Genomic DNA, 16,388 nt, shown 5'->3' with positions numbered 1-16,388 from the left:
AACAGGTAGTTTTCCTTTAGAAAAAAAAGACCTTCACGTAAACAAAGATGTTGTACTATTGCTATCGAGATAGTTTTGTTTAGCAGAACGAGAGTAACAATATAAAAAGGTTCCTTTTTCCTACTGCCAATTATGTCTTGCAATGATTAAATCGCCTTCAATTATGCTCTGCAAAGAAGTCAAGTATACCCAAGAATGCAGAATAGCACCTCAACACGACATGTATTCTGTGATAGACTACTGGTAAAGGAAAACCCAAGAATAACTTCTGAAGCCTTACTCTATTCTGTACGAAGACTAGTCATTGTAAGCTATTAATGTATATCTAGAGCGGTTGGACAATCATTGAAGTAGAAGTACGCTGAATTCAGGATAAAGTTCCTTTAACACAAAACTAGTTTACGACTCTTTTAGTTAACAAAAAAACAATGTGATTGTAAAGCCTAAATCTGGGGACATTTATAGACTTATAAAGAATAGAGGCGAAATAGCTTTTATTATGATTCAAACTTTCTTAGGATAAAGGTAATAAGTGAACTTTGGGAGCCACTGTGAATTGCAGAATCTCCAAATAGGGATTTATTGTGATTTATCTCCTTTGGTCCATTACTTTATTGCCGGAGCGGGATGAGACGTGTCATGATTACACCATATCAACAAGTTTAGAATGACGATGCTGGTAAAATATATACAAATGTGATAACGCCATTTTTGTTTTATTCGCCTCGTTATTTTGCAATGAGTGGGTTGTGTAGTATAATTTAAAGAATAATATGATGGTGAGCTTCCCTGTTTGTATCCGAACCCCGCGCCCCTTTCACTTCAATGAATGTGTGAGACGTCATATTTCAATATGATCCACTTTTAGTGCGTATACAACACGTTTCATTTGATCACACCCTATTTTTATTACACTGCATGAATTTATTCCGCGGGGAGTTTTTTTTATTTATTAGCCTGCAGCCTTTTTATTTTTTTATTTTTGGTTGTATAGGGGAAGCTAAAAATAGCTCAAGAGGGGAGAACCAATAAGCTTTCCGCGGATCCAAATATAACCATTGATTGTTTTTAAACCCTTTTTCCGCGGAGAGGCATTGCTATATAAAAGAGGGCCCAAAAAGAATAAGGTTGTTTGCTTTTTATCCATTACAAACAGAAAAAAAAAAAAAAAAGATGCTCAATTTACAATCTGAATCATTCTACGAAGACGTTTTATTCGAGGAAAAGTACCTCTCCAACGAAGTCCAAACCAGCTTACATGACGGTTACCGACTTTATCCTCTTCGTGCCAACGATTACGAACGAGGCTACCTTGATGTACTCTCTGTCTTGACAGAAGTGGGTGCTCATACTGTTGAATCATGGAACACACAGTTTCAGTTCATGAAGAAGCACAATGATACCTACTTTACCATCACTATTAATGATGAACGCACAGATCGTATTGCTGCTACAGGAACCATCTTGATCGAACACAAGTTTGTACATAAGAACGGTCTCGTTGGTCATATTGAAGATATTGCGGTTGACTCCACACATCAGGGTAAGAAGCTGGGCATCAAGATTATTGAGGCATTGAAATATATCGGTCAAGCCAATGGTTGCTACAAAGGTAAAGCTAATGAAATAGATTCAAGATAACACATTATACTAACTTTTGCTTTTAGTGATTTTGGATTGTGCAGTAAAGAATATTCCCTTTTACGAAAAGTGTGGTTTCACACCCAAAGAAAGCCAAATGGCTTGGTATATTCCCCCTCAAGAGAAATCTAACTTGTAGATAATAATATAAACACACATAGACAAATTATACCCTATTCACACTTCCCATCCTTCTTTATTTCTTTTAAATAAATTTACGTGCATTGTTGCGTAAATGGTTTAGCTTCAAGTAAAAAATATTTTGTATTTCAGGTCGTTGTGAATGTGTCATACAGCCTTGTATCACAGTCTTGTCACCATTTGTTTGGAAATGTGTCAATCGAATTTGATCGCCAGGTATAATTTGTACAAGATTTCCCTACATATATACAGGCATCTTTTAGTATACATATATACCACTCTCTCTATTAATAACTTACAGTATCGACATGATGCACTTCGATAAACTGTGGATCAAATGCAATCACATACGGATATTGAAATACAATGTTCTCAGGATTCCCTTCCCATTCGCATAAAAGCGGTAACCTATCATAAATAAATAAAAAAGGGTTTTAGTAGATGCACACCAACTATAAACAATGTTCCTCCATCTTACTTTTGTGGACCCCTTTGAACAAGCGAACCATTCCGATTATTTACATAAAATGAAAACTTGTTATAGCAGAGCAAAAACTTATCATGAACACGATACATGGCCAAAGGTTTCAGGGCATCCGCTTGACGATGTACAAAATTAAACTGCGGATCTCCTTTATCGGGTATATCTCTGCCACCCACGCCTAGATTTTCAGGGTCAATAATTTCAAAGCCTCGTTCGCAGACGATCAATAATTTGGATTTAAGGAAATGAATGTTCGTAGCTTCTGCGCCCACATAGAACTCCTTGTATTTCTTAAACCATGCATGACTGGATCTGCTGGTCATCAAAAAGCCCGTCTTTTGAGTAATGTACTTTTCATTCTTGGGATCTCGTAAATCATAGATGGGCTCTAAACAGGTGAAAATACTCATCGTGTTCTTCTTCTTTTTAAATATCACTAGATCTTTTCCATTGCAGAACCCGACTTGGAAAAAATGCACATGTTGTCCTAGTTCCTGTCCTAAGCGTTCCGGCGATTTCCCTTTAGCTGCAGTAGGACAATCCAAACGATCTAAAGGATAAGCCTTTAAAGTTTTATCTACCACATCATTCCCGTTTAGTTTTTTTTTTCTCCCTTAATCGTATTCTCTCTCTCTCTCATAATCATTACCTGCCAATACCAACAAAATGTGATACTCTTCTAAAATAGCTAACTGCGTCACATTTTCGCATGATAACACCTTCCGAATACCAACCCTGTCTATACTCTTGAAATAAACACCAGTGTCTGTTCCAACCGCAATTTTGTGTTCATCGTGAATCGTGACTATATAAAGTGTGAATTAAAAGGGTGAGAAGAGGGGGGGGGGAAAGAATGTTACATTCAAAACTTACCGAATGGAACAGTACAATTCACTTTGCCTTGTTTTACTGTAGTATTAGGTAAAGCCACCGAGCGAAAGGAAGTATCATCCAATGTAATAACATCATACACATTCTCACCAAGACGTTTCTTTAACGCAGTCTTGGCTTCATCAATCGCTACTATCCATTTTTGTTTTTCCTCGGGCAAGCAAGAGAAAGTATAGACCCCACCTCTTTGACCCAAATGATGTAAAGTTAAAGGCACGAATCCACTGTAAGAGAATGAAGACCCATGCAGGTATCCTGTGGTTGAATTGGAGAGTAAATTTCGTGTGGTAGAGGTGGCGTGGATGGTCGTATCATTGGCAGTGCCGATATATAACATTTGTAACGGGATGGGTCTTCTCCAGACACGGTATACGTCAGTGACCGAAGCAGATTTTCGCAGTTTTGTCATGAGAAGTAAATGATCAAAGACAAAGATGTGTATATCGGACTTTTCAGTGACTTCGATACCGTTACTACGTCTCTTGATATCTCCCTGATAATATAGTCTTCGTTGAGGATCCGTCAATTGTAAATCTTGAAATTCGCCCTGCTTAAATGTGATCATATCATTGATACGTAAGATCTCTACACGTTTTTTGAAAAGTTCTGCTAATGCGTCACATTGAAAGGCGACTTTTTTCACCATATCCAAACATTTGACGAGATAAGCGTGATCGGGATGCTCTTTATCGGTTTTTTTCAAGATGGCGCTGATCAAGAGTGGATATCTTTGCATACGAGTGACAGGGTTTAACAAGAAATGGCGAAACGGCAACCTACGCATTCTCTTACTCTTTTCAACCTGAACTATAAATCTTTCAAAATCCGGATTGTTTCTCTCCTCTGATTTCACCAGATATTCTGCCAACGACACACGGGGACAGTATTGTGAAAAGGGATCTTCAAAGTAAGCGAAATGTTTGATCAAAGTATCGCCTACCATGGGGACATAATCATTTTCATGCTGTAAATCCAATAAATCCTTATACATGGCCGAACTCACCTCATTTAGTTCTGTATAATTTCCAAACACTTCCCTTACAAACTGCTCCCGTTTCTTACGAGAGGAGATGATGGTGGATTTGGTTAACAAGGGCGTGACAATGACTTGGGATAAAGTGTCCAGGTCATTTTTGTAGATTTCTTCCGAATAAATCATTTCATTGATGGCTTCTTGTCGAGCTACTTCCTTCTTTGACAGACTGCGTAAAAGGACTTTGGGCACGCGTTGAGCCCAAGCAATCTGATGTTTAGCAGCTACCCATCCTTCAGCGCCAGATGAAAGCATATGCTCGGTGGATGAAGGTCGACTGGCAGTACGTGCCTCTGATGCTGTGGTGAAATTTCCCGGTTTGTTAGGGCATGCGTATGCATAACATCCTGGTTTCCCAGGTAAACACATGTAGCTATAACATGGCAATAAGCCTGTCAAGATGCCGGTAGGAACATCCTCATCTGACATGTCTTCTTGTAATGTATAGTATTCATCGGGTGAGTTGAAAAGTGCACCCTGGATAATGGACTTTTGTGAATAATGAATTGGCTCGAAAAGAGGTGGTGTTGCCTTCATTAGGATATTCGCTAGTTTTATGCAATAATGTACAGGAACGCCGTCTAATAAATCTCTTAACATTTTCTATGTATGTGTGTGTGTGTGAGCATAAATATGTATTAATGTTGTTTGAAGGAGAAGGGGTAAGACTTACAATGGCTTCTTGGCCGGTAAATGATTCAGGATATTCATTGGCACAAAATAAGTCTCTCACGTTTTCCAATCCTCTGATTCGCCTTAAGAAGGCTTTACTGAGAGCAGAGAGTAAAGCCAGATCTGGAGGAAATGAAGTGATGGGTGTGGATGTATCTGAGGTAGAGGATGGATCGAATTCTTTTGTGGTGATGATGGTGGGTCTTGGAGTGGAAGTGACTTCCTGTTGTTTGTTTAAATAGGTATTTACATAGTCAGAATGATGATGATTTGATAAACCAGGTTCCACAAAAGTGGCGGCTCCTAAAGCCGGTCGTACACCCGATGATGATAGTGGCTGATGTCCATTCTCAGTGGTAAATATCGGCGAAGATAAAGTGGATTGTGGTGTCTCGTTGATCTTCTAAAAAAGGGAAAAGAAAAACCTTCTCAATTGAATAATTCAGCCCTTTTTTGTATTTTTCCTTTTCCGTTCATTATCATGGACTTACGTAATGTCGATGGGTGGTATTGGATCGATGCGTTGCATGAGGAGACGCTCTCTGAGGCTGCTGTAATGATTGAGCTCTGGTCGGCGTGTGGTTGGCACTTTCTTGGCTTAATTCGCTAATGTAAGAGTCCACATCCCTCATTACCCCATTCAAGTTGTCCACTGTCGCTTTCTTATCTTTTTTAATGGGCCACATTTATATTCTATGATAGCATATATAAAAAACAAACAAAAAAAAAAGAAAGGTAAAGAAAAAGGGCTGCCTTTTTTATAGTCTTTTTTTTTTTTTTTTTTGTTGACAAGAGATTAAAAAAAAAAAAAAAGTCTGTGCATGTTTGCGGTAAAACAAAAACATTTACCTGTTTCGTGACTGCTGGAGACTTGGCACATATACTTTGAGCCGGGTCAATTTAAAGGTTTCCATGGTTAATCACCCCAGTTTCAAACAGACCCGTGCTTTGATTGATTAGACAGGGTCTAATTCATATAGGCACTGCTGAAATATGTGTTTATTAAGTCTCTCATATACATATTATATAAAAGCACCCTGTAGGGGACATTTATCCGAAAATCGGTATTATTCTTATCGTCGTATGCACTAGTGTGTATATGTTATCCTTACGTTATATGGGGAAGACACATGGACTGTCAGATTTTGTTGGTTTTTTTTGAATTAATGTATAATCATATACAATTTATGGGTAAACAAAATACTTCTTTCCCGTCAATGGGAGCTGCATTTCAATATGTCCTCATTAGAAGGGTCACACAAAAAATGTGCTACCCAACAAAGCACACAATAAAAAAATAAAAAGCCGAATTGTTTTTCGTTCGTTATCAAAAAGGTTTTGTGTATGGAACATGATGGAATATTAGAAAAACCAACACAATGGGTACACCGAAAATAACGGGCGTCATACTTCTTTATTAAATCTGACGTTATTTGTTCATCATACACATCCATCCTTCCGTGATAAGCCAGATTATCTGAAACATCCTTCTATCTAATCGATCAACCGTGGTTTATAGCAAAAAAGCTTCATGATGATCATTTTATTTTTTTATTTTTTTAAATTTTTTTTTTAACAATGCTTATTACTCTACTAAAAATGGCGATTAAAACAAAAAAGCTTGTAATCCAAAATGGCGAGATTTATCAGTTTAAAATACAGACACCAAACAACTCTGAATTGATTGACTGGGGGGACATTGTTCTCTTTCTAAAATTTACATAATTTCACAATGGGCCCAAGTGATCACGATGATATGATTTTTTAGATTCATCCAATGACTGAAAACTTATGACCATATGTATCATGAACCTTACAAACTAGAAAGACATCATAAAAGATCCAGCAGATGATGATTCTATTTCAGTTGTCACGTTAAATTTTACCATTTTAAAAAGGTCGGCCATTCTCACTATAAAGTGGTTTTTGTTTTAGCTGATAATCATCATATTGTAACACATTAGGGAAAAAATGATAACTGGATAAGTAAAAACAGCTCGTTGAGGCTTCCGCTCCTTGTGTGGGTCTGCAATGAAAGGCTTAATGTTGCATAAAGTTGTTCTAAGGTGAGCTTCAGTTGAAGAGGAAGAGTTTTAAGTAAAGCAACTTTTTTCATCGGCAGTAATTAATCGTTAAACAACATGAATGAGAGTATAGCTGACGTGCTTCTTTATACCTTAATGCACTTTTAAAGTATGCGGGTATTGCAATATCAAAGTTCCAGACGTCTGTCACTTTTGTTGCTTGTACGGAGTTTCAATATATATATTTTTTTTTTTTTTTAGGGTCCTTTGCTTTGCTCAAAAAATAAATTTCTAATGTCATTAACAGCATAATAAATAATAAAGTAAAATAATTAAATAATATTTATTGAGATTAATGTGTAAAAAATAAAAGATGGGAAAAGTTTTGTATGGAATAAGGCGAAATAAAGAGACCATCCGAGAGTCACCAAGAACCAGAGGAGAAAAAGACAAGCTGTTCTAAAAAAAACTACTCATTAAACTTAACCCCAGTTCGCAGGGTATTCCCCATTCGCAGGGAATATTATAATCGTAACTATGTGGAGACTACCACCAGGGGATCTTTGCCTACACTAACGGATTGTTAGCCTCCTAAGCCCTGGAGCACATATCTAAATCGTGACTACAGCTACAAGCTCTCACCGGATTTAGCCACACAAGGCCACTAGCTTATACTGTACCGTGAATAAAAGAAGACCAGAAGTAGAACAGCTGCCTTAAATTCTTGGAACTTTAGATGAAGGTAAGATAGCATAGCCTTGACGCGAGTTTGAGAGATTTGCAGAGTCTTGGAGGGGAGTTTTGAAGAGGCTTGACGCCAGTTTAAGAGATTTTCAGAGTCTTGGAGGGGAGTTTTGAAGAGGCTTGACACAAGATGAGAATATTTGACGAGGGTTTTAGAGTTTCAGAGGCTTTGGATAACCTTTAGAGAGACTCGACAAGAGTTACGTGCTTTGAAATAGACTATAGGTTTGCAGAGTCCTGGGAAGATTTGATGATATTTATAAAGTTAGGAAGATTTGAAGAAGTTTGTAAAGGTTTGCATATTAAGAAGATTAGTAGTATAAGTTGAAAATAAAGATGAGAGAACGAAGTGTAAATACCTTTAAAATAATACATAACCTTCACGTGGCTCATTTTTTATTTACACAGTCCATAATTAAACTGGTTTAAGGCTGAAACGCTGGTCGGAAGTCGGTTGCGATGTTTTTTTTGTTTAAGGAATAAAAAAAAGAAAAGGCATGAGCAATACAGTGCGTTGCGACATCACTTTATACGAAGTATATAGAAATACCATAAAAGATAAATGAAGTGGATAACTCTTCATGAAAACAAGCATACAGATAAACATCAGCGTACAGGTGAGAATAGAAAGTCTTGTAAAGTACATGATGTCAATATTAGTCAATAAAACATATAACATCATATGACGAGATCAAATATTGATGTGCGGAATTATAATGGATTGTTCTGGATCAGTAATGTAATGTTTACCTCAAACCAGTAGAATTATTTTTAGTAGACTTCAGCTCCTTTGATGATAGTTATATTATCGCAGTAGAAAGTGATATTTCATTTTATCAACGTTAGCTGAATATTTCAGCACAACCGACTATACACCCACGTTGACAAATTTTGAAGGTAAAGATAAAACACTTCATTGAATTCAGATACAGTGTCACTGTTTTGGTCAGAGGATAGTTATAAAAATTACTCTTAGAATTATGTAACATCTTGTAACCTAAACTTTAGTCAAATCGGACCTTCCGTTTAGAGTGTTTAACCTGTAAGATTATTTAGATGTAGGATTTTGGGGTCATATTGTTATTTAATAAATCGAGAGATCTCCAGCGAGATACCTGAATGCTTATATAAGTAGTAGGTTTCCGATAGATTTCCCATCGTCTTAGAGAGGCGCTATTTACGCTAGTATACCTTTTAAAAAATATATTGGAAGATGATAGCATAAAGAGTAGCATGGATGCAAAACACCGCAAAATTTCTATCGCGGTCAATTTTTGATCAAATAATAACCAGCAAAAATGCGATGAATTTTTGACCGCAATCGCCGCGATGGCGGTCATTTTTCTCACCGTAATCGCGGCGATGGCGGTCAATTTTCACACTTTTTGACCGTAATCTTCGCGAATGCGATCAATTTCTTCACTTTTTGACCGTAATCTTCGCGAATGCGATCAATTTCTACACTTTTTGGCCGTATTTATCAAGAATGCGATACTATTATTGGCCGTATTTCAGCGGTATCCTTAAATTATCCCTTGCTTATCAAATTTTATACCCTTGTATTATGAACAGTTATGTGTTTATGTTATGAATAATTTTATTAAATGTTTATAAAATAATAACGGCAAAAGGGATTATGGATTATGAGGTGAAATTACAGGTAAAATGGAAGGGTATTATACAAATAGAAAAGCTACATACCTAAAATTAAAAATATTAGTGGGTGGCTTATGTAGATTACAGTGCTATTTTATTTACCTTATCCTATCGCGTGCTTTGTATTGATACGTAAGAGTATTATACGAATAGAAAAGCTACATATCTATAATTAAAATTATTAATGGGCGGCTTACACAGGTCACAATCACTTATTTATTTACCTTAGCCTAGCCTAGCGAGAGTTTTCTATGCATTATATCTATAGACTACAGTGTTAGAGTATAATACAATCAAATATAATCACTGGCTTACATTACAATTGAATGGTTACAATCAAAAAGAGCAGGTTTAGTTAGTTGCACAGAAGAATATTGAACTTACCTTCACGGATGCCAGAAGTCCACTAACTGGTTTACCTTATGTTTAGGGATGGGATGGGGGCTGGACACCTCTATATTTACAAAAAAAATTGTATTGTCATACACATACATCAAAGCTAAATACAAAAAAATATTGTTGGGGAAAGAAAAGAAAAGATTTTATTTCTAAGAAAAAATAGAAGATTTTTTTTATACAAAATAAAAAAAAAATATCTGACGTGATACAAAATCTCAAACCCAGTCCATGAACCAAATCATCCGTTTTGTTTCTCTTATAAAATCATCAATAATTGTCGTAAAGAACTATTTTTTTCGACTAAATTATTCTAATAAATATTTTTTAACCTCTAAGGATAGCAAAATCAATATTTGAAGCTATTTGTTTTTTTTTCGGAGTTAAACTTAGGCGATTGCGGTCAAAATTGGATATTATCGCCAAAAATGCGATATGGTCAATTTTTGACCGCAATCATGGCGATTGCGGTCAATTTTTAATAAATCGTTCTTGAAATTTTGCGGTGAAAGCGTTCTCCGCACTCGATCGATGTAACTATAGGCGTGGCCTTAATTAGTTTCAAACACTTAATTTATCATGAAGAGGACACGGGCTGAAGGAATCATGTGAAAGATTGTTTAATCTTGCCGATCTTTTTTTTTTAATCCGTTGCACAAAAAGAACATCTCCCATGATAAAGCAAAACTTCAATGCTCATTTTCTCGACATCCAATGAAGAAAGTAACCATGATATGCACACAGATGAGGTGAGGATTTCACGGATTATTCAAAGGATAACACATATGTTCAAAAAGTAGTGACAAAAAAAATCAAGTTTGTAAAAGTAGCCTAGACAAGATCAACAAAGTAAACAAAAAAAAAATTTTTTTTTGGTATAAAAGGGAGACTGCTGCGAAAAAAACGTCCTTTATCTTTTTATTCTTTTTTAAACATTAGAACAGAGAAGTTAGCATGGCTCGGCACAAGAATGACACTATCGACTCTGTTCGTTTTCCGTTAAATCTATCCACTTCATTACAGATCGGGCAGTGTTCCAAAGGCCGTAGTAATCCCTAAAAAGATTACATTGAGGAGTCTGCTGGTTGTCAAAGTCGCTAGGCAATGGCCTTGGTCGTTGTCTGTATCGCTTCATTCGGATTTCAGTACAACAATCTGACTGGGGCTTGTCGCCTTTTGTTCCAGGAACTTCTTACTAAAACTAGTGCCACACCCGTTGCTTGGTGGAGGGTGAATATAGAGCGTGTTACTAGACGGTGGGATGGTCGTAGCCGTTTGAAGCCAGTCGATACGTTCTTGGTCATTGGAATTGGTGTGGGTTGTTATATTTGGTCGGGATCTGATGACAGTAGGAAGTTTAGTACCCGAATGCATCTTGTAAGTGCTTTGCCTTGTTTACGTCTACGCTAGAGATATTGCATTCTATAGGCAGCCATAGATTGGCATCCTGTTGGACAGTTACCTCATCTACACGGAATGTTAACCTTAAAGCCAATACTCGTCCAGGTGCGGTTGCTACGCTTCTACTGCCAGGGTAAAAAGCACCACCCCAACATGGTGTAGGGGGTATTTGGTCCTGGTGATTCTTATGTTGCGCATTGTGGGTAGGTGGCATGTAGGATTATCAGGTTCTGTATTGAAGATGGTTTATCGGAATTTACTTTTTGGGTCAGGATGTGCTTCCACCTTCTCGTGGTCTGGCCTGTTAACCAGCTATTTTATGCTGGGAACTAGGAGAAGCACTTATTAGCATAGTTTATATCATAAAAAATAAATAAATTATATTTTTTTCTCTTTTTTCCTTTAACTTGACCATAATAATTAAGACTTATAGTCTCATCATAAATTTTACAAAGCCTTAATAAAAGACTGGTATCTTTTTGGCACCAATAGTTTTTTTCTTCTTTGTTAATGTCAAGTAATCTTGGTGTACAAAAAGGAGCAATCACAGCCACCAAGAAAAGTTTAATCTTAATGGAGCTCAATAATGTGAATGCTTGTACTAAAAGTTGGACTATTGAGACATTGAAAACTAAGAACGTAACCAACTCAAGTAGCCTTTGTCGCAATCAGACAATGTTTTGCTTGTGTGTAGGGAAGCATGTTTACTACTCATTTGAGTGAAATGGGTTAAAAATTAACATACATCCTATTGTCCTTCTTTGTAAAATTACACACTTTATTTACTTGCGGCTCAATTTCCGTTGTGGATACTCTCTGCTCTTTTTTTATTATCTATTTTCTTTTTGCAATCCTGTTATAACGGAAACAATGATGAGTAGTATCTAGAAGAAACCTAAGCCAATTCACAATGCAAAATAGTGTTACCATCTATATATTTATTATAGGGCTCTTGAAATAAAAAAAGATTGTTTTTGCTCTTTATTCTGGGGATTTGGTGAACGTCCTTGTAAACTATCAGCCAGAAATGAACCCAAGCTTTCTAGTACCTCTTGTTAACAACCAATGTTAAATCACCACAATTCATATACAAAATGAATTATTCAGCCAGTTACAAAATTTGCCACATAAGATGTTCTGATAGCGTATGAATACATCCTTGTTATTTGCATGATTATTAAACGTGTATGGCTCGATAAAAGAACTTCCATAATTGACAGTCATCCAAAATGGCTAGACTGTTTATGCAATTGAATGGGGCTTCAGAGGTATAATATTCAGCTAGGGCCTCCCTTCTTGAGAATGACAAAAGCCAGCTTTAATTACTCTAAAATCGGTTTTCTCCCTGCACAGTTGGAGGTAATGCAGTCATCGCATGGCATGGTAGGCATTTTTTCAGCGGTAAAAAGGCACGTAGCGACCACCCCCTTTTTTTTCTCTGATGGCTGCATTCAATTGCAGCGTAACCATTCCCAACTCGATTCAAAGTCTGAGGGCTGATATTTTCCTAGTCACCACATTGTGATACCGACTTTTAAGCAATCTCTCGGTTTTTAATATCAATGAAAATGTACAATAATGCTTAGTTTGTATTGGAGTTTCTCTGAAATCTCTATTGATTCTATTTTGGCAATATGGTCATTGAAATAGAGCTACTGTGAAAAGGCATCTCCTTTCTCTTTAATATGGGAACAACACTCGATCTTTTAAATGAGTGTCTTACTTCTAATACTGAACCAATACTCTCTGAATCTGATATCATTACGTTGAACGTACATAAAGATGAATATAAAGGCTGGATAACGAAGCAAGAAGAGCAACTTTATGATAGAACATTTTTGGTACCAAACATCTATTTTGATGTGATAACCAAACTATCGGTTATGTAGACGTGCTATAGACATGGATACACTTTTATTACCAAGAATATGACGGCAACCTAGCTAGATCAGTTCAACACGTAGTTTTATATATGCTAGTCATGCACTTATATCAAATACAATCACCAAGTCTAAGTTTTTGAATATTTGTTTTGTCTGCCTGTGATAAATTTAAGCTTATTAACACAGTTTCGTGATTAGGGTGTATCATTAAGGCTCTCGTAAGAAGAATAATAAAAACGTCGGCACAGAGCTCGAATCTGGATCAGATTTAGGGATATGATACTGGTGTCTATGATCGTTAGTAGTCCTTCATCCAAGCTTTTGATGCATGTGGTTTCATGTTTTGTATTATGTACATCCTGTAGCTTCAATTTTTTATTTGAAAAATACCTTGTGTGTATCGTATGTAAAAGAAGTACATGGGAAAATTAGGAGTATATTATACAAGCGATTAAAATTACAAAATGATGGAAACAAGGGAGGTAACGATGGGAATGTTTTTTTTTTAGATATGATCTGCAGGTTTGTAAACATCTGTCCAACCGAAGCTTCTTTCTACTGCTTCTTCCCATTGTTTATATTTACGTTCACGATCTATTGAAACAACTTAGTTTATATACATTCATGTGCACTTTATAATTCTTACCATCGTCATTCCATTTAGCATTAAAAGTATCTTCCCGATCAACAGAAACCTTTTTTATGTCATCTATACTCTTCCAAATTCCAGCAGCATAACCCGCAGCGTAGGCAGCACCAAGTGCAGTGGTGTCACGCATACCAGGACGAAGCACGGGTATACCTAAAACATCGGCTTGGATCTGCATGCATTGATCTGAATTTGACATGCCGCCATCCGCCTTTAATATTTTAAGTGGCACGTCTCCGTCTGCTTTCATTGCTTCTAGTATAGCACGAGTTGAAAAGCACACAGCTTCAAGTGTGGCTCTTGCAATGTGAGATTTATTTGTGTATTGTGTTAAACCGACCAATGTACCACGAGCATCATCACGCCAGTAAGGAGAGAAAAGACCAGAAAAGGCAGTAACAAAAAAGACACCACCTGTGGATTTAACTTTGGCAGCTAATGCATCAATCTCATCCGACGTCTTGATTAATTCGAGATTATCACGTAACCATTTTACAGCAGCTCCGGCAACACTGATGGATCCTTCTAAAGCGTACGCAACAGGACCGCCAGGACCAAATTGGTATCCAACGGTAGATAACAAACCACTTTTTGATATTACTGGTGCCTCACCCACATTCATTAATAAAAAGGCACCTGTACCATATGTATTTTTTGCCTCTCCAACATCAAAGCACTTTTGTCCAACTAAAGCAGCTTGTTGATCACCCAAACAACCCATGATTGGGACACCTTCCAGAGGGCCCCATTGCATTTTACCATAATTTTCTGCAGATGAAACGATTGTTGGTAACATGTGAGATGGCACACCGAAGAAACTATGAAAGGTATGAGTATCCCATATGCATTAACGCAAATAAATAAAAAAATTTACTCTAAAAGACGCTGATCCCATTGACGCGATTTCAAATTCATAAACATTGTGCGACTAGCATTTGTTACGTCAGTAATATGTTTTCCACCTTGAATACCACCTGTCAGATTCTTTTTTTGTATATATGTGAGTAATAATTTTTTTTTAGGGTGGGGGTGGGAGAAAATAGTTTACCCATATTAACCAAGTGTCCACTGTACCAAACATGGCTCTTTCGTTTTCGACAGCATGCATTACTTTTGGCACTCTATCCATTAACCATTTGACTTTGACGGCTGAGAAATAATTGTGAATGGGTAAACCGCAAATTTCCTGAACATCGATGTTTGATTTTTTCTGTGCCAATTCTTTCACCAGGTTATTTGTACGTGTATCACCCCAAACAATAGCGTTGTAGAATGGCTCTCCTGTTTTACGATCCCACACCAACGTTGTTTCTCTTTGATTGCAAATACCGACGGCTGTTTAGATAATAAAAAAAAAAAATATTTAACGTCCCACTTTTTTGCATTGTTTTCTTCCTAGTTTACCTTTTAAATCATGAATATCATGGCCCATCATACCAAATTTTCTAACAGCCTCATCAGCACAGCGAATCGCTGAATCTAATAGATCGTAAGGATCATGTTCGATCCAACTAAAGAAACGGGGGGTATCAGTATAGTTTATGGGAGACAGATATCAAACTCTTTTCTTACCCTGGGCGAGGATATATTTGTTCAAATTCTAACTGATGTGATGTGACTAGGTTTCCACTTTGATCGAAAATTAAAAACCGTGTTGACGTTGTTCCTTGGTCGATAGCTCCAATATATTGTGGCATTAATCTAGTATATTTTATGTGGAAAAAGATATATATATAAAAAAAAAAGAAAAGAGATGTGTCGCGGGGAGCACAGACTACTCAATTTTTTTTTTTCTTTTTTTGCGCCTTTTCCCGAGACCAGTCACATTCTGGCTCTTAGATTTACGTGATTAAAGCCGAAACTTTTTTTTTAGTCCTTTTAAATAAATAATAAATTTCCGCTTTAGAGTCACGCGTATAAACATTGAAGTATATTCACTTGGTTCTTCTCTTTTACTTCCACGTGTACATGTATAAACATTCGTTTTTTTTTTCTTCTTCTTTTTACTTTCTTAAGTTATTGTCCTCCCAAGATTTTTTTTCAAACTGAGATGGATACAATCGGAACACCTTTTTTTTCCCGCTGATAACAATCGTGTGCAAAGAGAGATCTACCCAGCACGAATGGAAAACACCAAATAATCCACTATCTTCCATGTATAAATCAAGAGTATTTGGTGTACACTTTATCATCTTTACAGGGAGCCAAGGTTAAAACATAAAATAAGAAATGTAATCCTGGGTTCTTGATCCTATCGGTGTAACATCAATCCATCACTTGCATTATTTAAAAGAGAAGATACAGAAGACTTTGCCACTTTTTTTTTTTGTATTTTTTGGGCATGTCATTTTTACTCACAGTCGGATTAAGCATGAATCTATTTAAAGTCATATTATTTTTTTTATCTTTACATAAGCATTACTTTAAGCACATATCAGGAGGAGGAACTGTACTATGATATAAGCAATAAAACTCCCTCAAGTGGCGTTTCATTTTTTTTTTTTTTGTAATGAAAGTAGGACCATGCATTTTAGAATTGTTTGTTGCATTTTCTATAGAAGTTACTGTAGGAGATGACGAAAATACCGCCCCCTTAACGATCAATGTGGCACAATCAAGAGTTTTCGGAATTTAGCTTTCTTGTATATCGTCCTTATTTGGTAGATTAAGAAATCACACATTATGCCCATGCATAAGCTTCTTATATGGGTGTTTCATAAGCTAGAGACTCTACCTATTAGATGAATTGGATTGTTAGTTAATGCACGTCATA

At 36.5% G+C, this 16,388-nt stretch overlaps 4 protein-coding genes across 4 annotated transcripts; 2 read left to right on the top strand and 2 right to left on the bottom strand.

Annotated features, from left to right (window-relative positions):
* Positions 1–1,148: 1,148 nt before the first annotated feature.
* On the top strand, positions 1,149–1,780 carry EV154DRAFT_448795 (acyl-CoA N-acyltransferase; the record flags this gene model as incomplete). Its single annotated transcript, XM_051597166.1, has 2 exons — positions 1,149–1,612; positions 1,668–1,780. Exons 1-2 carry the CDS (start codon positions 1,174–1,176, stop codon positions 1,778–1,780), a joined length of 552 nt encoding a protein of 183 aa, XP_051454348.1. The 5' UTR covers positions 1,149–1,173.
* Positions 1,744–5,648, bottom strand: EV154DRAFT_327800 (CNH domain-containing protein). The gene is made up of 7 exons (XM_051594982.1): positions 5,354–5,648; positions 4,864–5,265; positions 3,140–4,793; positions 2,916–3,071; positions 2,261–2,843; positions 2,082–2,190; positions 1,744–2,020 (listed from the first exon to the last, which is right to left on the bottom strand). The coding sequence occupies exons 1-7, from the start codon at positions 5,546–5,548 to the stop codon at positions 1,847–1,849; spliced, it is 3,273 nt and encodes a 1,090-aa protein (XP_051454347.1). The 5' UTR covers positions 5,549–5,648; the 3' UTR covers positions 1,744–1,846.
* A 5,138-nt stretch (positions 5,649–10,786) lies between these two features.
* Positions 10,787–11,432, top strand: EV154DRAFT_484645 (uncharacterized protein; the record flags this gene model as incomplete). Its single annotated transcript, XM_051598677.1, has 3 exons — positions 10,787–11,030; positions 11,111–11,216; positions 11,291–11,432. 3 exons carry the CDS (start codon positions 10,787–10,789, stop codon positions 11,430–11,432), a joined length of 492 nt encoding a protein of 163 aa, XP_051454346.1.
* A 2,002-nt stretch (positions 11,433–13,434) lies between these two features.
* On the bottom strand, positions 13,435–15,488 carry EV154DRAFT_327754 (uncharacterized protein). The gene is made up of 6 exons (XM_051594981.1): positions 15,188–15,488; positions 15,020–15,126; positions 14,664–14,950; positions 14,490–14,599; positions 13,613–14,433; positions 13,435–13,560 (listed from the first exon to the last, which is right to left on the bottom strand). Exons 1-6 carry the CDS (start codon positions 15,310–15,312, stop codon positions 13,472–13,474), a joined length of 1,539 nt encoding a protein of 512 aa, XP_051454345.1. The 5' UTR covers positions 15,313–15,488; the 3' UTR covers positions 13,435–13,471.
* Positions 15,489–16,388: the final 900 nt, after the last annotated feature.

Source organism: Mucor mucedo, assembly GCF_025094135.1.
Source record: "Mucor mucedo strain NRRL 3635 chromosome Unknown EV154scaffold_96, whole genome shotgun sequence".
NCBI classification, from domain to species: Eukaryota; Fungi; Mucoromycota; class Mucoromycetes; order Mucorales; family Mucoraceae; genus Mucor; species Mucor mucedo.
The sequence above is the reverse complement of the archived record's forward strand: the minus strand, read 5'-3'. Positions and strand labels throughout refer to the sequence as shown.